The following is a 25497-nucleotide window of genomic DNA, read 5'->3' as shown; positions in this document are numbered from 1 at the left end:
ATCCATCCATCCATTATCTGTACCTACTTATCCTGTGCAGGGTTGCGGGCAAGCTGGAGCCTATCCCAGCTGACTATGGGCGAGAGGTGGGGTACACCCTGGACAAGTCACCAGGTCATCACAGGGCTGACACATAGAGATAAACAACCATTCACACTCACATTCACACACCTACGGTCAATTTAGAGCCACCAATTAACCTAACCTGCATGTCTTTGGACTGTGGGGGAAACCGGAGCACCCAAAGGAAATCCACACAGACACGGGGAGAACATGCAAACTCCACACAGAAAGGCCCCCGTCAGCTGCTGGGCTCAATCAATCAAAAATCATAAAAATTGTTATGGCTGTATGTAGTAGTGTTGTAGTCAAGATCACCTAAACCAAGACCAAGTTATGACCAAGACCAGAGTGTATCGAGTCTGAGACAAGACAAAAACTTTGAGGGGATAAGACCAAGACTAAAGGGTTTGAGTCAAGACCATGACCAAAGCAAGGCGAGACTGAGGGCGTATTCACACCTACGTTGTTTGGTCCGGACCAAACGACCAAACGAACCAAATTTCCCTTGGTCCGGACCTTTTGGGTTGGTCTGAATACAAACCACCGAACTCTGGTCCGGACCAAACAAGCGGACCAAGACCGAGCTGTAAGGTCGGACTCGGTCCGGACCAAAGGAACCCTGGTGAGGATCTTTTGGAGCTGTGAAAACAGACCGGACCTAATCTGACAGTTTTGCTTTTTTGTACCTCGGGAGCTTCCGTCGTTTGTCGAGCATTATGGGAAACAGAGTCTTGACGCTCCACCGCAAAGTGCAAACACTGTTTCGGTTGTCAAGGGTCGTTCAGTCACCAGTGGTAGGTGAGTACAAAAAATGAGTAGGGGGCAAACGTGGGCCAAGGAAGAAACACGTACCCTTGTGGATATATGGGCAGATGTCCACATATCTGAGCTTTTGGAGAGAACACACAAAAATGCCGACGTGTTTGCTGTATTCAGTGAGAAAATGAAGGAGAAGGGGTTCACGCGCTCCCCAGAACAATGTCGGCTAAAAGTGAAGAAACTCCGTCAGACCTACATTAAAATCAGGGACATTCTTTCAAAAAGTGACGGTACTAGCGACGCAAAAAAGAAATTCATCTATTGCGTGAAGAGCCAGAACTGTCACAACATGACGTGCGCTCATCAGCGCTATCCTCCGTAGCCGCCTTGCCCTTTGTCGTCGTCGTTGATAAATTACTTGTACAACAGCATAGTAATCGCACAATTGTGAAAACAGTAAAAACTGGAAAAAACATATAGCTTTGATGACATTAAAAAGAATAACAGCACAGAAAGCCTCCATGACTACTTTTGAACTTAACGCTTTGTGCGCGTGTCGTCTCTGACCAATAGCTGAACGACCTCAGGGCGCGTGGCTTTGTTGACAGATTTTGGTCCACTTACTAAAATGTACAGTGTGAAAGCGAACCGCACCAAAATGAAAAAATAAAAAAAAACATTTGGTTCGGACCAAAGCAAGTGAACTATCGAACTATCCTGGTCTGAATACACCCTGAGTCAAGCCCAGGACCAGACCCGTGTGTGTTAAGGGGCCGGGGAGGGGTGACGGCTGTTAACAGTAACACAATTTTCAAATTGGCAATGAGTCATGTTATTAGTTACGTTTGAATCAGAAAGTTTCGCATCCAATCACAGTAACTGATGTTAACAAATGAATCAGACAATGCACAAGCAATTTAGTGACATCCCCACACTTATGGTGTTGACCAGTCTTGAAGTAAAATCCCATGTCCTCTATCTTTGAGACCAAGACAAGACCAAGTAAAAATGTGGTTGATTCCAAGATAAGACAGAGACCTTCAAAAAGTGGTCTTGAGACTGGTCTCAAGTACAACACCACTATTATGTAGCTTTTACAACCCCAAATGAGAAAAAGTTGGGACGGTATGTTGAAATTGAAATTAAAACTGAAAACATTGATTTGTAAATAATATGTGACCTGTATTGCACTCAAAATAGCACATTATTTAATGTTTTACCTCATGAATTTTTGTTTTTTCAAAATAAACATTTCAATTTTGATTAAAAAAAAAGTTGGGACAGGAAAGCATTCACTACTTTATAATGTTTCCATTCCTTTTAACAGCACTTAAAAGATGTTTAAGGAATGAAGACACCAAGTGATGAAATGTTTCAGGTGTCATTTTGTCCCATTCTTTCTGCAAACAGTACGGGGTCGTCAGTGTCGTATTTTTCATTTCAAAATTCACTACATATTCTCTATTGGGGACAGATGGGAAAGGAACCCTCTCCTTCCACAGCCACGCCTTTGTAATGTGTGCAGAATGAGGTTTTGCCTTGTCTTGTTGAAATATCCCTGGAAAATATGTCATTTTGAAGGCAGTATATATTGCTCCAAAATCTCAATGCACCCAAAATCATTAATGCTGCCATCACAGAAGTGTAAGTTACCTTTGCCAAGGGCACTGACACAACACCCATACCATGGCAGACCCTGGCTTTGGGACTTGTTGCTGGTAACAGTCTGCATGGTCCTTTTTGTCTTTGATCCGGATCACATGGCATCCATTTCTTCCAAAAAAAAACCTGGAATACTGATTCGTCTGACCACAATACACATTTCCAGTGTGTGATGGTCCATCCCAGATGCCTCAGAGCCCAGAGAAGTTGACAGCACTTTTGTACACAGTTGACATAAGGCTTCCTTTTTTGCACAGTAACGTTTTAACTGGCATTTGTGGATGTAACTCTGTATTGTAGTGCTTTACAAAGGTTTGTCAAAGTAATCCCGAGCCCATGTGGTTTTAGGGCATACCTAACAACCTGTGTTTTCTTTCTCTCTCTCTTCCCCCCCCCCCCCCCCCCCCCCCCCCCCATCTGTCCCTCTGAGTTACATGTTGATCCTGGGATTGAGATGCTGGCCTCTTCTGCCCCTTGGACCTGCTTGATCCATCCTGGTGCCCTGTGTCTGGTCGGAGTTTTATCGCACCGCTCCTGTGAAGGACGGCCCCATGAGGACAGTTGAGGGTTATACCTGTTAAAACTGTTAATATTATAGTCAGGCTGTCTGTTGTTGCCCAAATGAGGATGGGTTCCCTTTTGAGTCTGGTTCCTCTCGAGGTTTCTTCCTCATGTCGTCTGAGGGAGTTTTTCCTTGCCACCGTCGCCACAGGCTTGCTCATTGGGGATAGATTAGGGATAAAATTAGCTCATGTTTTAAGTCGTTCAAATTCTGTAAAGCTGCTTTGCGACAATGTTTATTGCTAAAAGCGCTATACAAATAAACTTGATTTGATGTGGTTAGATCAGCTATAGATGAATGATGGTTCTTGATGCAGTGCCAGCTACAGGATTGGAGATCACAAGTGTTCAGCTTAGGCTTGCGCCCTTGCCCTTTACACACCAAAATTTCCCCAGATTCCTTGAATCATTTAATAATGTTATGCACCGTAAAGGGTGAAATATCCAAATCCTTTCCTATCTTTCTTTGAGGAACATTGTTTTTAAACATTTTAATAATTTTCTCATGCATTTGTTGACAAACTAGAGATCCTCATCCCATTTTTGCTCCTCAAAGACTAGGCCTTTCATTGATACTGATTTTGTACCAAATCATGATTACAATCACCTGTTGACATCACCTGTTTCAAATCCCATCATTATTTAATTGTTTTACCTCATTACTAACCCCAAATTTCCCCCGTCCCAACTTTTTTGGAATGTCTTGCAGGCCTGAAATGCAGGAATGGATGTATATTAACAAATGAAATGAAGTTGACCAGACAAAACATGAACTATCTTGGGTTCATACTGTCTGCAATGAAATACAAGTCAAAGTAAATTTTGAAATCACTGCTTTCTTTTTATATTTGCATTTCCATACCATCCCAACTTTTTCTGATTTGGGGTTGTACATGCCATTATTTACCTATTTACTTTTTGGTGAACTTACATATTTTACTTAAGTGGAAATTATGCAGTTTATTTAAGGAGCCATTATTTTTTAAGTGGGTGATTTCAATTCCTGGAACAGAAGATTCAATATATAATATAATGTGTGTGTCTGTATGTGGCTTGGACTGAATGGGCACAAATCCTCACATGTGAGTGGAGGCTGTTATACAACAGCAAAGGAGGAACAACTCAATATTAATGCTTGTGGTTTTGGAACAGGATATTCAATGCTCAGGTTTCCACATACTTTTGGCCACATAGTGTATGATGGCAGGGTTTGACACATGCTGACTTTTCAGTTACCTGTCATCTTATGTCTATGGTCATTAACTCTGTTTCAGGTAGATTTCATTCAACTTGAACATTTTTTAAATAGCTTAATTTGGCATTACAAAGCAAGCTGGGTGCACAGGACCAACTAATGCTCCACACTACATTGCGACTGTAACTCCTTTCCATCCTACCGCTTAGATTTTAACATGATGTCATGGTTGCAAATTTTATACAGACCATTTTGTATAAAAAAATCATGAACTGTAATGCTATAGCTTTTTTAAAAAAGAAATCACCATTGCTTTATTACAATTTCTTCAGATTTTGATGTGAGATGGAGTTGGAAGTATATTAGTCTTCGTGAGTGAGTGAGTGAGTGTGATATAACTGACCAGATTTAGGAGAGTGAACGTCCATGTCTGGAGGCACTTTATTATAAAATTAGGCAAACAACATCGAAAAACACAGTCCAGTATTCAAAACAGTGAGGGTTGAAAACAGCCTCAGGTCTAACTGAATAAAATGGATGAAGAAGAGGGAGGAAATGAGGCCATGGTTTGCTAACAACCCAATATGTGATTAAGGGGTAATGCAGTGGTTGCTACTTGCTTTTTGTGCAGGTTTATGGTGGATCAGTAAGACACAAGAAACGTGTTGCAGGATTTATGTGTACTGGATGTTAAAAAGCTTACCGAGCAACTGTTTTGCCAGTTCGCTGAGTAAGCGACGACCCTAATAGACTTAATGGAAACAAGGGTCATTAGGTCTATTTCACATTTCACAACACGTAGGGTCGGCAGATACTGAGATTTACATTTGGATTGAAAGGGGATTTTATATTCCATACAGTTAAAGGTTAAATTATTATTATTACTACTACTACTACTACTACAACAAAGAAGAAAAAGGAGCAGAAAAAGAATGTGAACACATTTTCTAATGATTCAAGTTAAAGATTTTTTTTAAATAAAAAGGACAAAATGTGATAAAAGTCAGATAAATTTTTAAGACAGATGCATGTATACCAATCTCAAATGTGATTTTTGAATTTGCAGCAGATTCAGTAGTTTTGCTCATAAATACAACTGGAGTATTGTGTGTCTTTGTTCCCCCAATATAATAACTTCACACGTTTGCAAGAAAATGTGATGTGACATTCCAGTTCATTATAGATACGGAAAGGGAAAGAAAAAGTCGAGGCTGTCCCACAACCAGTAACACTTTCCAGATGTTCCAGATGTACAGTGCCACCACGTTCCAGAGAAAAGCACACAGAAATAGATCAGAAGTGTAAAACTGCTCTGCTTTTATAATACATATAGTTAGTTGTTTGTTGTAAAAATCATACATGGGTGAATAAAACTTTTCTATAAGACACTAATCTATGCACAACTTTTATGTATTTTGTTTGACAACACAAATAATTAATTAATAATTGTGTAATAGTGTGGGAAACCCAATCAGTTCTGGAAAACAGCCAAAATTATCCGGTTGTGATAAAGTTGAGGTTTTTCTGCCAGTACTATACTTGGACGTCTCTACTTTAAGAAGACATAAAAATATATCTTACCAAAACATTTTCATTCGAGCTATTTTCTAACATTGCCTTGGCTATCTGCCCAGAAATATCATGTTGGAAAAGGAGCCAGTTTAACACCGTGGTAAACACAGCCAGCCTGCATAAAGACATCTGAAACTTTACAAGCTAAGGCCCACTTTACACGGGGACGGTCTGAAACAAAAACGCAAAAGTCCGTTTTCGTTCTCACTTTTTTCCGCGTCTACACGACCGTTTTCAAGGAGGAAATCTGCGTCTATACGGTGACGCATAAATGTGTGGAATTCAATTGGATGTGCATGCCAGGCGGCTTAGTGGTGCTGTGAAAGACCTCCGCTATGTCTGCACGCATGCGCAACGTCTTCCGTCTTGTCTGATCTGCACATCTGCGCCGCGAAAACTTTGACTACTCTGGCTATGGCTACTCGTGAGGTTGCCAGAGCAGCTTGAAGGTCCGTTGGATCGATGTAATCAGACATGCTGTAGCCGTTTTATATGAGTGGGTGGAGCACAGAGGACGGCAGGACAGAGATCAGGTTTACAAATAGGCTTTATTGCCACACTTTTCAGTCTAACAATATTTTTAAACCAACAGCCACACACGCAACCGGCGTCTAGCTTGGGGATGAGCTTCTCTGCTCTCCCTCTTTAAATAGGGCGCGGTCACTGGGAAGACACACAAACACAGGTTAATTGACATCAGGTGTAGTGATTCTGCCACTTACCTTCCCTGACTCCACCCTCCTGTCACAGACCGGCGCTTGACCACACCCCCGCTGCCACACATGCTCTTACTATGACGTAAACGCGTACCCGACGTGAGCAGATCCGAGCAGAGTTTCGCGTATTGGGTAGTTTAGACGGATATGCAACGGGGGCTGTTTTTAACTTATCCACTCTGGAAGGCGTTTTCAATTTTTTCCGTTTTTCAGCCTCGAAAACGCCGTCCCCGTGTAGACGAAAGGCACTTCCGATAAAATATTTAGTCGTTTTTACCCGACAGTGTCCTCGTGTAAACGGACCCTAAATGTGCTTTTCTCATACAGTTCATGTCAGGCATTGATTACGCTGTTAGTTATGTATCATAGTGAAAGGGGCATAAACCTAATCATGTTTAAGTGCCAGGAGTAATTTATACGTCAGGTAATGAGACATAATTCTTCATAATTCGACAATTAAAAAAAAAAAAGGTAAAAATTGAGTGGGGTATTTACTTCCCTGTCAAGCCCAGACAATTAAGATCATTGCAACTTGAGTTATGCTGGATGGCTGAGATATAAATGAGTGAGATTTAATTACATCATTCTAGAAAAAACAAGGAGCGTAAATATTCTACAAATTAACAGTTACCACATGAATGGTAATTTTAAGGAAATTAATTAGGCTTAATCTCCCTATTGGTTGCCTATTTATTCATCCATCCCTCCATCCATCTATTATCCGTAGCCGCTTATCATGTACAGGGTCGCAGGCAAGCTGGAGCCTATCCCAGCTGACTACGGGCGAAAGGCGGGGTACACCCTGGACAAGTCGCCAGGTCATCACAGGGCTGACACATAGACACAGACAACCATTCACACTCACATTCACACCTACGGTCAATTTAGAGTCACCAGTTAACCTAACCTGCATGTCTTTGGACTGTGGGGGAAACCAGAGCACCCGGAGGAAACCCATGAGGACACGGGGAGAACATGCAAACTCCGCACAGAAAGGCCCTCGCCAGCCACTGGGCTCAAACCCAAAACCTTCTTGCTGTGAGGCGACAGTGTTAACCTCTACACCACCTTGCTGGCCTATTTATTCATTTACTGTGTTATATTATTATTGTTATTGGTGATGTTCCAGGGTGGCACGGTAGCACAGGAGTTACCCCCAAGAGTTATCCAGGGTCCCCAGTTCGATCCTGAGCTCGGGTTACTGAGGCATCTCTGTGTATGTTCTCCCCGTGTCTGCACGCGTTTCTTCCAGGCTTTCAGGTTTCCTCCCACTTCCTAAAAACATGCAGGGAGGTGGATTGGCTACACTAACACTGTATTAGTGGCTCCTGCAATGGATTGCCATCCCACTGACGGTGTGTGCCAGTGTTCCTGGGTTAGGCTCTGGATCCACTGCGACTCTGACCACACACACACACACACACACACACACACACAAGATGAAGATGATGTTTTGATCTCTAGTGCTCTTTAGTGCTATTACCTGAATAATATTTGCAATGCCAATACAGAACATAGTCATGCCAATGAAGGAAAGCAAACAAACAAACAAAGACATTCAACTGGATACCCAGGTTCTATCAGTTCCCGAGTATCCAAAAATGGATAATTTCAGGATCTCTCTCTCTCACACACACACACACACACACACACAAGATGAAGATGATGTTGTGATCTCTAGTGCTCTTTAGTGCTATTACCTGAATGATATGATATTTGTAACGGGCGGCACGGTGGTGTAGTGGTTAGCGCTGTCGCCTCACAGCAAGAAGGTCCTGGGTTCGAGCCCCGGGGCCGGCGAGGGCCTTTCTGTGTGGAGTTTGCATGTTCTCCCCGTGGGTTTCCTCCGGGTGCTCCGGTTTCCCCCACAGTCCAAAGACATGCAGGTTAGGTTAACTGGTGACTCTAAATTGACCGTAGGTGTGAATGTGAGTGTGAATGGTTGTCTGTGTCTATGTGTCAGCCCTGTGATGACCTGGTGACTTGTCCAGGGTGTACCCCGCCTTTCGCCCGTAGTCAGCTGGGATAGGCTCCAGCTCGCCTGCGACCCTGTAGAAGGATAAAGCGGCTAGAGATAATGAGATGAGATGAGATGAGATATTTGTAACACCAATTCAGAACACAGTCATGCCAATGAAGGAAAACAAACAAACAAGACATTCAAATGGATACCCAGGTTCTATCAGTTCCCGAGTATCCAAAAATGGATAATTTCAGGATCTCTCTCTCTCTCACACACACACACACACAAAGATGATGTTTCGATCTCTAGTGCTCTTTAGTGCTATTACCTGAATAATAGTAACACCAATTCAGAACACAGTCATGACAATGAAGGAAAACAAACAAACAAGACATTCAAATGGATACCCAGGTTCTATCAGTTCCCGAGTATCCAAAAATGGATAATTTCAGGATCTCTCTCACACACACACACAAAGATGATGATGATGTTGTGATCTCTAGTCCTATTACCTGAATAATATTTGTAACACCAATTCAGAACACAGTCATGCCAATGAAGGAAAACAAACAAACAAACAAACAAGACATTCAAATGGATACCCAGGTTCTATCAGTTCCCGAGTATCCAAAAATGGATAATTTCAGGATCTCTCTCACACACACACACAAAGATGATGATGATGTTGTGATCTCTAGTCCTATTACCTGAATAATATTTGTAACACCAATTCAGAACACAGTCATGCCAATGAAGGAAAACAAACAAACAAACAAACAAGACATTCAAATGGATACCCAGGTTCTATCAGTTCCCGAGTATCCAAAAATGGATAATTTCAGGATTTCTCTCTCACACACACACAAAGATGATGATGATGTTTCGATCTCTAGTGCTCTTTAGTGCTATTACCTGAATAATAGTAACACCAATTCAGAACACAGTCATGACAATGAAGGAAAACAAACAAACAAACAAGACATTCAACTGGATACCCAGGTTCTATCAGTTCCCTAGTATCCAAAAATGGATCATTTCAGGCTCTCTCTCTCTCTCTCTCTCTCTCTCTCTCTCACACCACCCATCATGCGCTCGCACACACGGACACACACGAACACACCAGCCTCCACTTGTCCCTTCTTCTCCTCCTCACCCCCTCCTTCTCTTCTCACAAACAAACATGGCCGCCAAATCGGACGGACCCGCCGCAACCTCGGCTTCCGCGTGCGCGCGCGATAAGGAGCCCGAGGCGCGTTGTGTCCTCGCGGGACCGGAAGAGCACCAGGACCGCTCCCGGCGGCACGCGCTGCTCGACTGCTGCTGGGTGCTGTGCGCGCTGCTCGTCTTCTTCTGCGACGGCGCCACGGACGTGTGGCTCTCGGCCGACTACTACGCGCGCGGAGACTCCTGGTGGTTCGCCCTGACGCTGCTGTTCGCCGCGCTGCCCTCCGCCGTGGTGCAGGTGCTCAGCTTCCGCTGGTTCGTCTACGACTACACGGTGGAGACGGAAGAGGATGCGGCGCTTACGGCGCGCTCGCGGAGCCGGAGGTTCCGGTGCTGCCGAGCATGCATGTGGACCTTCCAGTCCCTCGTGCACATCCTGCAGCTGGGCCAGATGTGGAGGTAAGGGCTCGTGCGCTGAAAAAAGTCCCCAGCATCAGCACCATCACCCAGGGATGCGCACCTTCCCATCGCACAGTGTTTCCACAGACTCCTGAGCTCACTTCTGTGGATGCAGTAAGACCCACAGTAACAAGTCGATAACTCGACAAAGCAGCACTTGGTTTCTCAGTCATTAAGACCACTTTGAAAAGGTTTGGCTCTTTTGAAAATGTCACAAGCCTTTTGTACTGGATATAAACCAGTGCTCTTAATAGAGGATGCAATCCAACCCTATATTTATACCTAACTTGTTAACATCTGCCTACACTCGATATTTTTCACAGGAGAACTCCAGAGAGCAGGAACATGGCTGACAGCACAGCTAAGCGCATCGTTTTTTAGTTATTAATCAGCGTGGGAAGTTGCAGACGCGCTCTGCTGTCAAACCATGTTGAATTTCAACTTTGTTGAATGCCTGAGTTTGAAATTAATTGTGTTGAATGAACACTTAAAGCGGCGACACGGTGGTACAGTGGTTAGCATTGTTGTCTCAAAGCAAGAAGGTTCTGGGTTCGAGCCCAGCAGCCGACAAGGGCCTTTCTGTGTGGAGTTTGCATGTTCTGCCCGTGTCTGCATGGGTTTCCCCCGGTTGGTGGCTCTAAATTGATCGTAGGTATGAATGGTTGGTTGTGTCTCTGTGTCAGCCCTGCGATGATGTGGCGACTTGTCCAGGGTGTACCCCGCTTCTCACCCATAGTCAGCTGGGATAGGCTCCAGCTTGCCTGCGACCCTGTAGGACAGGATAAGCGGCTACAGATAATGGATGGATGGAACAAAAATCTGTCGTCTCACAGCAAGAAGGTTCTGGGTTCAAGCCCAGCAGCCGACGAGGGCCTTTCTGTGCGGAGTTTGCATGTTCTCCCCGTGTCCGCGTGGGTTTCCTCCGGGTGCTCCGGTTTCCCCCAAAGACATGCAGGTTAGGTTAACTGGTGACTCTAAATTGACCGTAGGTGTGAATGTGAGTGTGAATGGTTGTTTGTGTCTCTGTGTCAGCCCTGTGATGACCTGGCGACTTGTCCAGGGTGTACCCCGCCTCTCGCCCGTAGTCAGCTGGGATGGGCTCCAGCTTGCCTGCGACCGTGTAGGACAGGATAAGCGGCTAGAGATGATGGATGGATGGAACGCTTAGAGCCTTACAGAAGTTACACTCAGGACTGTAGCTGTCCATTCAGTACTACTGACGCTACTGACTGGGCAGATTTGAAGAAACGTCAATGTCTTAACTAAACCCTTCCTAAATTACACACAGTCTGTTTCACCTGTAGCCTGCATGTCGTTCCACATTCCAGTTAACTTTGTGTCCTTCTTGTAGTTCTTCTGCTTCCTCTGTAATACTTGCAAGACAGATGGAAGCAGTGAGCAGTTATTCTCCAGCCTGGGTTGGCTCTGTGTGTGCTGTTTGTTCAGGCAGTACTGCCAGCCTAGATGTGGTGCCAGGGGACAGAGAGAAAGACCCATGTGCCACAGACAGGAGGGTATTAGATTATGCTGAAATAGATATTATCGACACAAGCTCGACAGCTAGGGGCTCGAATTTTCCAAAGGGGAGAACTACAAAGTGATTCCAAACTTTAATGACTGTACGGATTTGGCACGGTCAATTCTGAAGTAAAAAGTCAGGTTTTAACCGTAATCCTATCTGCATGCACATCCAGGGAGATTAAATACAGTGCCTCCTAAATCACAGACAATACTGAAGTAATGTACAAGAAAAGAAAAGCATAAGTGGTGGGACGAGTGTAAAATGACAGCAATGTACAAAACTAAGGTCAGCTCGGTGGAGATGTAGTCCATTGATAAATTCTATGTGACAACAAACACCTACTTGGACATCAAGAAAGTTTAGAATCCAGCATAAGATCAGTGATTTCCCTGCTCTAACACACCTACTCTTTAACTGATGAGTTTCATCCATCCATCATCTGTAGCCGCTTATCCTGTTCTACAGGGTCGCAGGCAAGCTGGAGCCTATCCCAGCTGACTATGGGAGAGAGGCGGGGTACACCCTGGACAAGTCGCCAGGTCATCACAGGGCAAACTCCACACAGAAAGGCCCTCGCCGGCCGCTGGGGTCGAACCCAGGACCTTCTTGCTGTGAGGTGACAGTGCTAACCACTACACCACCGTGCCGCCTAACTGATGAGTTGAGCCATGGAAAATCATTAAATACCAAACAGTACTGGTCTCTTTTTGTCCATTTCTTTTGTATTTGTATACCCATCCTGTTAAATAATAAATTGCAAACTCTAGCAAGCCTCCCCCTGCCAAAGCAAACACAGTTCTCCAACCTCTCCACTGATTTTCTGTCATCTCGCTGGGTCATTATTTGCTAAGTATGGGAATCCTGAACTCGTCCGTTCTGGGTCAGCTTTCTCCTGGGAAAATCTTTAGCTCCTTCTCGCCTCACTGTTTGTCTTCATCGTGTAATTTACCTTTCTATGGTGTGAAAGTTTCCTCCTGTGATCCAGTTTGGAGGAAGTATAAACCGCTGGAGGAAATCACCCTTGCTGGTGCGAAGTGTGTTGACGGTTTGTGAGCTTTTACTATAATTGGCATTCTCTCAGTCAGAGAAAACGATGTTCAAGTCTGTGTTAGTGTGCATGAGAGCGAACACTGCACTACTTTTTGTACTTTCGAAAAGGCTCTGGAGCTTTAGGTGCATTTCAGGATATTCTAAGAGTGTGTGTGTGTGTGTGTGTGTGTGTGTGTGTGTGTCAGAGAGAGAGCGAGAGAGAGAGAAACAAAAGAACAAGATAAAGTAAAGGAGAGAAATAAGAGAGACAGGAAGTAAAGTGACTGTGGGTCCTTAAGACATCTTAATTTCTCTAAAAATACATTTTAACAATTAAAGGCTTTAACAAGTCTGAACTGAATTGCTATGGTCTTAGAGTTTAGACTCTGTTTACACTGTGCCAGCAACAAACCAACAGATGATCATTCATTATATTTACATGCACAAAATATTCTGTTTTTTTGCCCTCATTCCGAAAAAGACGGTGTTCTTACTAAAGGCCCGGTCCCACTGGCCGATGGACACAAAACGTATGCAAAAAGGACACAGCGGACGAGTAAAATTTCGGGGGTGGCTCTATCCGTTTTCATCCGCTCCAGAAATGGACAAAATTGGCGAAAATTTGCGAAAACAGAACGGAAAAGAACGGACGTGGGTAGTATATAGTGGGGATGTTAAACGCATGTTCATAGGAAGCCTAGCGGATGAAAGCGGATGGAAGTGGATGACAGCTCCGAAGGGGTTACCGGTAATAACTGAGAAGCGGACGCATAGCAGAAAGAGCGGATGCATAGCGGATGAAGGGGATGCATCACGTACGCCTAACGGAAACAAAGGGGATGTTGCGCGGATGTATATCGGATGCAGACCGTTCACTGCGCATGCGGGGGGTATGAATTGCGTCTGCTCCGCGGATATAAAGGGATGCAGCACGCACGCCGTCAGCATAAAGCGGAAAGACGTGCTGGCGGCTACATCGATACATCTCTACTACTAGATGATTTTCTCCCCCTTTTTATACAAAATATCGATTGTCCGCTAGGTGTCCTTCTACATACACTAGACATACTCCAGACATCCTAAATATACGAGATACATCCCAGATATAAACGCTTTGTCCGTTTTGAATACTTTATATACGAGATGCATACGCTTACATCCTTTCTATTTCCGTGCTACTAACGATGAATAGACGTTTCATGTACCTTATCTTTCCTCCCTCTTTCCGTTTTCAGCTGCAGCGGATGTGAGTTGCGAGGATACCCAGAGGATGCAGAGAGGATACAGCAGACGTTTAACGGATGATAACGGACATAGAACGTTTGTTGCTCGTATATGTCGCGGATTTACATCGTACATGGCGGAAAGTTCATCCGTTCTAAAAGTTTTGTGCAGCTCAAAACTTTTTGCGCGGATGAAATCACAGTGGACAGATGCTCGATGGATAGAGCGTATGAAGCACGTATGCAATGAGTACACAACGGATGCATAGCGTTTTCCAACGGATGGCAAAGATTTTTTTACGTTTTACATCCTCTTTGCATCCGTAAGTGCAGTGGGACCGGGCCTTAAGCTGTTTACATGACTAATGAAAATGAATGTTACACTAGTATTCACGTTTTATTCAAGCTTGATAATTTGCTGCAAATTATATGACTTAATTCATGTGAATGATTATGAAGGTTCATGTTAAAGGTAGACTGCTTTTCAGATTTTTCAAGTTTAGGTCATAAAAAGAATTTTCCCTGACACCCAATTATTTTTGTTTAATGGACCGAAAGCTACTGAATTTGAATCACAGACTTGCAATTTTATTAAGTTTTTTTTTTCCCTAATAGAACAATTAATGAATTTAAAGGAACAGTCCACCGTACTTCCATAATGAAATATGCTCTTATCTGAATTGAGACGAGCTGCTCCGTACCTCTCCGAGCTTTGCGCGACCTCCCAGTCAGTCAGACGCAGTCAGACGCGCTGTCACTCCTGTTAGCAATGTAGCTAGGCTCAGCATGGCCAATGGTATTTTTGGGGGCTGTAGTTAGATGCGACCAAACTCTTCCGCGTTTTTCCTGTTTACATAGGTTTATATGACCAGTGACATGAAACAAGTTCAGTTATACAAATTGAAACGTAGCGATTTTCTATGCTATGGAAAGTCCGCACTATAATGACAGGCGTACTAACACCTTCTGCGCGCTTCGGCAGCGCATTGATACGGAGCTCAGATATCAATGCGCTGCCGAAGCGCGCAGAAGGTGTTAGTACGCCTGTCATTATAGTGCGGACTTTCCATAGCATAGAAAATCGCTACGTTTCAATTTGTGTAACTGAACTTGTTTCATATCACTGGTCATATAAACCTATGTAAACAGGAAAAACACGGAAGAGTTTGGTCGCATCTAACTACAGCCCCCAAAAAATACCATTGGCCATGCTGAGCCTAGCTACATTGCTAACAGGAGTGACAGCACGTCTGACTGACTGAGAGGTCGCGCAAAGCTCGGAGAGGTACGGAGCAGCTCATCTCAATTCAGGTAAGAGCATATTTCATTATGGAAGTACGGTGGACTGTTCCTTTAACGCCACATGGCCCTAAATTCTCCGCTATTTTTTTCTTGCTTCACTATGACCTAATTCAAGATACTGCACCATGAATCACGTGGTGGGCTTTCCCTGTTCGTGCAAGGCATTGTGGGATACAAATTTGAAACAGGAGAGAAAAATGGAGGACGCGAGTGTGCGAATGAACCGTGAAAGACCGAATACAGTAATGGAAAGCGAGAAGAAAAGACGGTATGTTGCAAAGAAAAGGAAACACAAGACCAAACTAATAAATATCGGCGGTCAGCGAGCACTTCGGTGTGATCAGCTGTTTGTGTAACTGTCAGTGCACGGTCAAAGGTAAACCTGTACATGCGCGCACAGATTTCGTCTGTCTGCTTGACTGCGCGAAGTGAGCGATTTCATGCACATTATTTGCTCGGGAATCTCCTCAAATTAAATAACTTCCCAGCCACAGAATGGCCTGATATTTTGTGCGATATTACAGAAATAAACATGTATCCCAATGACCAAATTTCAGAGGGAACTAAATTTCACCGATTTTATGAATTCGAAAGCTTTTTAAAGTTAGAGGAAGGATTTTGGAGATTAGAAGCTGACACACGTTTTTACGTATGAATTTCATATATTTGCATTATATACACGTCACATTAAAAAAAGTCTTTCTTTTATCTGGTGTATTTAATACATTTTTTTTTATTTCTTGGATTTGAATTTACTTGGAGTACTATTTGCCTTTAACAACATATTCCAAATAGCGTCTTATGTTTTTAAGATTTAGACAAAAATCAGAATCTCAGTTACAAAACTAGAATATTGTAATCTCATGTGATGTCATATAAATTAGGTAAAATGTCAAGTATCTGGGATTTCCAGGGAAAGTATATAATTCAAATATACATAAGAAATTCATTCAAATTTAAAATATTTTTGTCCGCTTGTAAGCCCCAGGTTAACATTGTACATAATCCGACAGCTTTATTGGTATGGTTCAACCGCATCACCCTTGCTGATTACCTCCGTCGACTTTTTTTGGATGCAGTTATGATTTTGCTTCTGTTTTTTTGTTTGTCTGTTCCCAATATAACTCAAAAAGCAGTGACCGAATTTTGCTGGAATTTTGAGGAAAGGTGATCCATGGGCCAAGGAACAATTGATTAGGTTTTAATGCAAATCTGGAGGATCCAGGAATTTTTTGCCTGTTCTAAAGGTAACTCAAAAAGTAGTGAACATATTTTGATAAAATTTGGTGTGCAGCTTTAGTATTATCACTAGGTCCAAGTGATTTGCTTTTGATGTTGATAATATGTGGCTTGACTGAGGTTTGAACTCTACCATGCGTCCTTTTAGTTTGAATTTGTCCTAATATCTCATGAGATCAGATTGTACTAGCAGCACACACTTCACATGTATAGTACAGGAGACAACCCTGGAGCAACATCATCGACTTGGTAGTGTAAACTACAGATGTCTGGTCACACACGTACTGTGCACAGTGCACAGCCTGTGTAGACCAAGCGCTCCCATTTCTCTCTCATTGTCCGGTCTTTTGGGAAACGATGAGTACTAATCACATCAAGATTGGTGTTGCTACATCCTCCTACGATACATCTGTTAACCATTTTAATAATTGCGTGATAATGTTGAAGAAATTTGCAGAAAACCACCAGGTCGTTTTCTCATAAACAAACCAGCGCTGACGTAGGATTCAGAAGGAGGCGTCCCGCACGCGACGTCACGAAAATCAATGTTTCCCGGGAAATCCAAATGCAAAGTTTTTTCAGAGGCGGACCAATTCGCCTCAAATGGCTTGATTTCAGCTGAATTTTTCTGGTATTGCGCAAGGTAAAAAAATTGCACAAAATGCAAAATGTGACAGATGTTTGGCCAAAGTTTAATATAAAATAGGAGAATTACATTGATCTTGCTCCTGAATTTAACTGTGATATGCACTTTAAATCAGTGTTCCTCAACCACTGGGGCCGTGAAGCACCATCTAGTGGGCTGTGAATTTTTTTTTTTTACAAGTTGAAGCTCATTTTTACTCGTAGTAGGGTACAATTGCTGGGTTGCATCCGACGTTACATCTGCCTCATTAAGCTACGATCACAGTACAGCTCGCTATGCTTTGCGATGGATTATCGATGAAAATGAGGCATTTTGGTGGCAATGCATGGCGATAGATATACGTGAGTTAAAAGTTGTGGTCACACAGCAGATGAACATGTGATTGTCGTGCCTTTGCGCGCTTGAGTCTGGCGCAGCTCGAGCGTCCGCGCTCACTCACGGAGCATGTTGTGCAAGTGTTTGGGACTCAGTCGTTATGGGAAACACCTGATACTGATTTGCACACAATTAGCACGCACAGATATGAACACTGTTTTCACAGAAACTTTGAAGTATTATCACTGTCACGTTTGTTTCTTGCCATGTTTATAACGCTGGTTAATAAATCTGCTTTATGATTTTGCTTTCGGTTGTGTTTTGTTTTTGTAAATATCACGCCTACTAATAAACACTCTTCCCGCACTTAGATCCGTCTACCGCTGTCTATCTTGTAGTGTCCTAATCCCCAGATCTTTAACCCAGCCACATATAAAAAGTTGTACTCCTCTATGCTCTTCCAGGTTTCCATCTGTATGTCCGTGTAGAACGATGTCTGCAGCACCAGGTAGTTTGAGATGTCGGGGAACTCAATGGATGGATCATTTTCCAACTCGTAGGAAAAATCCTTTGTTAGCGTGTAAGGATCTAATCCCACTGAGTGGTTTCTATATCCACTTCTTTCAAGTGTACTTCTTGGTTTTAATAACTTGGTTGTTCACAAACATGGCAATAAGTTCTTCTTGTGTTAATGGATCAGACTCCACTTTTGGATCATTAATCCCTTTTGACTGACAGTGTCCTGTGTGCATGGTTTGGCTTCTGGCACATCCATACAGTTTTAAATACAATACCTACAATTAAAAACAGTTTGTTTTTATTGCATTTATTTAATTCCTGGGCTCCCATCTGCAACAGGGAGTCATGTTGCATCCCATTAATACACTTTATAATAGATTATTAGATTCTAACAGAATAGATGAACCAAAATAAATGGGGATCTTTTAATTGGCCCTGACTTGGTACAAGAATTAATAGGTGGGCCTTAAAGTAGGAAAGGTTGAGAACCCCTGCTTTAAATGAATATGAGCTAGGACTTTAAGCGGTTAAAACCTGAGTTTGTCAACATCTCTGAATCTCACTATAGATTATGGTGAATTTACTTATGTAAGAAAATAAATAGGTATTTTCGATGCAAATGAGATCTTAAAGTAGATATAGAGCAACACTGACATAAGCCTGGCATATTAAATGTTCCTTAAGCACACCTGCAGACACCTTGCACAGGCAGGGAAAGGATGGAAACAGAGACAATCAGAAGAGTCAAGAGAGTTGTTAATACTGAGCTGCAACAATAAAATCATCTCCAAATGAAACTCATGTGCAGCGTTGCTGAACGTTGTGCTGTAGCTGAAGGTCTGACAGAGCAGAATTGGACCTCATCCCACTCACAGGGGATCTCGCAGGCTGTATTAGTGCTCGACCAGGAGAGCTAATTCAATCCTGTGCATGCGTATAACAGAGAGAGGGAGAGATTTACTGGTAGTTTGGTTTTGAATTATTAACAGGGGATGGAGAGGACTTAAGAGCTTCAGTGATTGTCTGAGAGACGATATAGCATATCATGTCACCGTTCTCCTAAATGCAATTCTCTCTCTCAGTCTCTCAGGTCACAGTATTGGTACAGAATCTGAAAGAATTATGAATTGCAGCATAGGTGTGTGTGTGTGTGTGTGTGGTCATGCAGGTATGACAGGGTCTCACACTGTCTCAGACTGGAACAGGAGAAGAAATTATGCTGTCAGTGTGGCACACCTTTATTCTAATAGACTGGTTATTTCTAATGTGTATTTAAAAATCATTTTAAGAAACACGTCATTTTACATAATACTTTTAATTGCATGCATTGGAATGGAGAAAGTACCAGTTAGTTATTGTCGACAGGTAGTGCCTTAATTGTGCTGAGTCTTTCTTTGTGCTACAGACATCTCTCTCTTTCACTCTCTCTGCAGCTTCATTATTCAGTTTTATCATGCTTTATTAGCACGACAAATAATGGCACTCATAATACCAAAGTCTGGGTTCTAAAGAACATAAAGATAAAATAATAATTTAGTTTATCTTTATGGTGTCGAACGACAAAAATGAAAAGGCTGAATATTGTGTTATTACAACTGGAAGAGAAGTAAGTGTTAGGGCCTCTGCATGCTTTTGCGACAAGGCTTTCGCAGATAGCTTTTCGCAGACAGTTGTAATTTATCGTTGAGCGGGGAGTAACAGGCGTGCGCGATGTTATTCACCGCCACAATGCAAGGGGGTGCGAAGTCGCGAAATCGCTAGGAGTAGTTGGTGGGTGTGGTTAGTGGAGTGTTTATCCTCCGGTTACTTATAATGACTAGAACTGGAGTCGTGTAGATGTACGTAGTTCCTCACTTCCTCGATCAACCGCTCTTCGTGCTGCTCCATCTTCGCTCGTGTTTTTAAAAATGGCGGTCGTGAAAACAAACCAAACCAGGAAAGTAGGGAAGTGGAAGTGCGTGTACAGCGGATGTAGAGTGGACCAATCAGAGCCCTCTTGTCTGCGACGCTGTCTGCGAGGCTTCTGCGGTGGTCACAATTTTTGGGAGGTGCACGCAGAGCGTCTGCGAAGGTGGGGGGGCTACGCAGACGCCATCTGCGAGGACTGGGTTGTCAGCATAAATTGGCCTTTAGTCCATACATGTGCTGTGTGTGTGTGTGTGCGCGATGGTCTGAATTGTGCACCAGTCTTTTTAAACTTGATATCTCTGTGATTACTGCTCAGAGATGGAAAACTTGTATGCGTATGCAAAATACTCAAATCATTGGAATAGGAAAATGGTCTTGTCTTTTCATAAAAAAGGATTTTCACTGCACTTTTCTCACATTTTCCACATGCACTAATAATGTAAGCTTTGAACATGAACGAATAGTATCTTCCAAAGTATTTGTTACTTCGGACTGACCAAAAGGCGACCTAACCAACCACAAATAAGCCGAATGAGACCGAATCAGAATAAATGCACTGCATGAAGTCAGTGGCAGTTTTATGAAAAGATAAGGATGCTCACATGCACACAATTTTACAATTTTATTTGTATTTTTAATGTTTAACAATGGACGTTGTCACGAAGCAGCTTTACAGAAATGTATGAAGTGTGCATATACATTTTATATTTAGGAATTATAAAATGTATCTCTAATGAGGAAGCCAGTAGGTGATGGTGGTAAGAAAAAAACTCCCTCCTGAGCCGACATGAGGAAGAAACCTTGAGAGGAACCAGACCCAAAAGGAACCCATCCTTATTTAGGTGATACCAAATAGTGCAGTTATAATAACTTGTCTCTGTAACTGTGTGCTATATAGTCAAAAGTACGATCATGTAACCACGAAATTCATGATAGTTTTATCACAAAATCTATTTTGATGAGTTTTTCGACTTCAGTATGAAATTTGGAACGAGTGCATTAGCTAAATAAGCGAGCAGGCCGGACTTGAAAAGAAGGTATGAACATGTAAAATGTGATTTATGTACTGGTATAAAATGATCTTACCTTGGGGTATGTTTTGCACCGAGTGAGCCTAGATGCACAGACTGCTACGACCATTGTACAGAGCTCAGTAAATAATTTGATTAGTAATTATGTTCTTTTATTTTTGTGGGCTAAGTTTCTGATTTATATGTCAGAGTCCTGCTTTGTTTGTTCTCTGTTCCTCTGGTGTAGGAGAAGCAAACAGTGGCAGTACCAGTAGAGAGAAATAGCATAACTGGCAGCGCTGTATGTTCAAAAGTGAGAACATAACGTTAGTAAAACAGTGTTAAGGTTCAGTTTGGATCCATATGTTCTCACACATAAAGTATCATTTGACATTTTCAGGATGTTGGTGAAGGTGTTTCCCCAGCTTTGCTCCCTCATAAAAATGGCTGCTATGCCATTGGGTCTGGTCCTCACATAGCCTGTCCTGTTGTCAAATTAAATTTGGAAACAGCACTGTCCTAATTATATATATCAGATAACAGATGGATGGATATATATATATATATATATATATATATATATATATATATATATATATATATATATCCATCTGTTATCTGTAGCCGCATATCCTGTGCAGGGTCGCAGGCAAGCTGGAGCCTATCCCAGCTGACTACGGGCGAAAGGCGGGGTACACCCTGGACAAGTCTCCAGGTCATCGCAGGGCCGACACACAGACAATCATTCACACTCACATTCACACCTACGGTCAATTTAAAGCCACCAATTAGTCTAACCTGCATGTCTTTGGACTGTGGGGGAAACTGGATCAGCCAGAAATGGCATGCCTTGCAAGAGTGCTCTATGGGAGTTTAAGACGATGTTTTGATTATTGCATTTTTTATTTTTTATTTTTATATCTTTCTTCTTTACTGTTCGGAATAAAGCAATCCATCAATCAAGATTCCTGTTCTTGGCTGCAGGAGTGGAACCTTCTTCTGCTGTTGCATGCTGAGATGCTTTTCTGCTCACCATGGTTGTAAAGAATGATTATATGAGTTACTGTATCCTTCCTGGCAGCTCAAACCAATTTGGCCATCTCCCTCTGACCTCTGTTATCACGAGGCATTTCCACCCACAGTACTGTCACTCACTCAATGTTTTTTTGTTTGTTTGTTTGTTTGTTTGTTTGTTTGTTTGTTTGTTTTTCGCACCATTCTTTTTAAACTCTAGAGACTGTTGTGTGTGAAACCCCCAGGAGATCAGAAGTTTCTGAAAAGCTCAAACCAGCCCATCTGGCAACAACACCCACGCCACAGTGAAAGTCACAGAGATCACAATTTTTCCCATTCTGATATTTGAAGTGAACATTAACTGAAGCTCTTGATTTGCATCTGCATGATTTTATGCATTGTGCTGCTGTCAAGCAATTGGCTGATTTAGATAACTGCATAAAATAGCAGATGTATGGGTGTTCCTAATAAAGTGGCCAGTACCGGTATATACTACATGGAAAAACATGCTTTCCAAGGCTATCCTATCATTGGTGATGATTATTTATCAACTGACCCCACAGCAACTTAGGAGGACACTTAAGGTTTGTCCGCATACTTAATCCCCTTTAAGATTGGCTTCTTGTTGAGGTGTATGCGACGGGCATATAACGGGCTAACATCTGAAGTAGCTTTATCAGGTTCATTTGTAAAATGAAGTAGGTTTGTAAAATTCAAACCTTAATGTTTACCTCCGCCAAGGAGGTTATGTTTTCAGTAGCGTTGGTTTGTTTGTTTGTTGGTTTGTCTGTTGGCAACATTACGGAAAAAGTTATGAACGGATTGCTCTGAAATTTTTTCCAGAGGTGTGACTGGGCACAAGTAACAATCCATTAAATTTTGGCGGTGATCCGGATCACCTTCTGGATCCCGGATTTTTTTAAAGGATTCTTGGAGGAGGTCTGCGCTCTCCGAGTGCTTTTCTAGTTTTTTTTCTATGATTTATTTACTACTCATAATGTTTCAATAGTTGTCTATAAATAAAGAAACCTTTATAGAAGAAGAAACCTTTATTCGTCACATGCACACTTCAAGCACAGTGAAATTCATCCTCTGCATTTAACCCATCTGAAGCAGTGAACACACACACACACACAGAGCAGTGGGCAGCCACACCAGAGCACCCGGGGAGCAGTCAGGGGTCAGGTACCTTGCTCAAGGGCACCTCAGCCCAAGACCGCCCCACATCAACCTAACTGCATGTCTTTGGATTGTGGGGGAAACCGGAGCACCCGGAGGAAACCCACGCAGACACGGGGAGCACATGCAAACTCCACACAGAAAGGCCCTCGACGGCTGCTGGGTTCGAACCCGGAACCTTCTTGCTGTGAGGTGACCGTGCTAACCACTACACCACCGTGCCACCCAATATTAAATGTTCTAATGTTAAAAATTATATTAGTCTACTTTAAAGTTTTTGCATTGTGTAAAAATAGTCATTATTAACATACTATTATCGCGATAAAGCTCATTAGCCATTGTATTCTTTGCATAGTATCTATATATATGTAAAGTAATTCAAAACTCAACAGGTACTACAGTATAATTGAGTCAGAGCAGTTTATGAATCAAAGATTAACAATGTAGATTAGAAATTAGCAATTGATGAAGTACACATTCAGCATTGTAATGTATTAACTTGTGTTATTTTTTTCGCGGTCCAGTTTCCATCAAATCCTGCACTCTGATTGGCTGGCGAGTGGCTCCGTATCCTACGATACGGACCCCGGTTATGGACCTCTGGCGACTCACTTGTTCACAACAACAACAAACATCGTAGCAATTTTTGTCAACATTTTATTTTCGCATTTCTCAGGAGAATAGCATTAATTTTACAGCATGGATAGCGATAACGACAGTGTTCACAGTGAAAGTGAGTTTTACTACCCTGAGGAAGAAGAAATAAAAGAAAACATTTCAGGAGAAAGATAAAAACCTGTAACTGTTGCTAACACTGAGCAAAAACATGGCTGAATCCTAAATGACTCAATTTTGTATAAATAGGGGACTACATAGGCGACAAAATGTAGTTTTTTTTTCCTGCCATGGAAGTGCACTTGTATACCGAGGAGGAAGCCATTTGCATTACAGCTGTGAATGAGGATTCAAAATGGTGGCTCGCCTTGGCTTGGTTTTCCCTTTCGGGCGCTCTCGTTTGCTGTTAGAATTTGGTAAAGAAAAAAAAATATTATTTACCAATTTAAGGTCGGTCTGTATCGTGAAATACCATGACCTCGGCCCAGAGGGCCTCAGTCAGTACTTTCAAGACCTCGGTCACAGTATTTCATGATACGGACCTCCCAGCTGGTAAATAACATATATATTTAACAGTTATTCCGTGAAATCAAGTCGTACGTGAGCTGATAGCCAACGAGGCACGTACGGTAGTACCAAGTCGGCTATACGCCATGTACAACGAGATTGAGTGGAATAACTGTTTTATAATATCCACATTCACTGGATTTTGAGAAACAGAGCATTTTTATTTTTTTGCAAATTTGATAAATAAAAACTTTATGCAAAACATCTGACAAAATCATTTCCACTTAGAATGTAAACATGACAGTAGCAATTTGTGAAAAATGCGATAATAATTCTTGAAAAAAAAAGACACATTCTTACCATATAATAATTTTATTTAATATTTTGTTGCTTTTTTATTTTTGGGGGGTTTTGTTTTCAAGTAGAGTTTTTATTTCGTCCTTGGTTGGTTCAGCAACACGCTCCACCATTTTGTTTTTCTGTACTCAGGGTATATGAGCTGATATCCTAGTAGTAGAGTAGCCAATCAGAGTGTGCGGTTATTCATATCCAGTGAATGTGGATAGAATAAATTGTGGTAACAGTGTGGTATATTAAATAACTGACATATCTGCAATGTGAACTTCACTAAAAAGTTGCTCTTGTTTATAGCACTGATTGAAACTACTATTCAGGGATGAGAGTTTTCCGCTTTTCGGCGAATTTCCGCTTTTTCTGAGCGAAAATCGATATTATGCCAAATCCGTTGAGATGTTTTTTTCATTGGGGGGGGGGTTGGGGTATGTTCCTTCGTGATACTCAAGCGTACGACGATGTTACATGTTTACATTTTCGCCATCTTTAGTCTCGCTAAGTCTCGCGGTACAATGTGTGTTATCTACAATGTAATTGGCCAAAACATCGCTGGCGAGAGCATGATAGCCAATCATAACAGTTGTTACAAGAGTGTGGGAGAGAACAAAAGCCAATCATAACAGTTCTTACAAAAGTACCCGCATCGTTCTATTTTATCGAAACTTGCACATGTTCATCGTCGCTGCGCTTCAAAAATACGTTTCTCTTTCGTATCGGCTTTTTTACTCAAAATGCCGAATACAATTGACAAGCGAGACAAAGCGAAGGTACGTGAAATCGATGCTGGTATAAAAAACAGAGAGAGGACTGACAAGCTTTTGTCTTTGGCCAAAAGGCTGAAGAAGAAGTCGAAATTATTAAATGAAAATGAGAAGTGACCGTGAACTATAAATAATTGTATAAAGTGTACATAGACATTATCCCATAAACTTAGCATTCGTTTGATTTAATACATTGAACATGTATATGATGGTCAGTAAATCTGAATTAATGCTGACAGT

The 25497-nt window shown here is 42.2% G+C and overlaps 1 protein-coding gene across 1 annotated transcript in view; it reads left to right on the top strand.

The window, feature by feature from the left end:
* The first annotated feature begins 9671 nt into the window (after positions 1–9671).
* xkr7b (XK, Kell blood group complex subunit-related family, member 7b) overlaps positions 9672–25497 on the top strand; it is a 156772-nt gene continuing 140946 nt past the window's right edge. The window contains exon 1 of the mRNA XM_060938014.1: positions 9672–10114. Within this exon, the coding sequence (XP_060793997.1) occupies positions 9672–10114 (443 nt within the window). The remainder of the gene's footprint in view (positions 10115–25497) is intronic.

The sequence above is a fragment of the Neoarius graeffei genome, chromosome 13 (genome assembly GCF_027579695.1).
Source record: "Neoarius graeffei isolate fNeoGra1 chromosome 13, fNeoGra1.pri, whole genome shotgun sequence".
NCBI classification, from domain to species: domain Eukaryota; kingdom Metazoa; phylum Chordata; class Actinopteri; order Siluriformes; family Ariidae; genus Neoarius; species Neoarius graeffei.
Note: the sequence above shows the minus strand (reverse complement) of the source record. Positions and strands in the feature narration are given on the sequence as shown.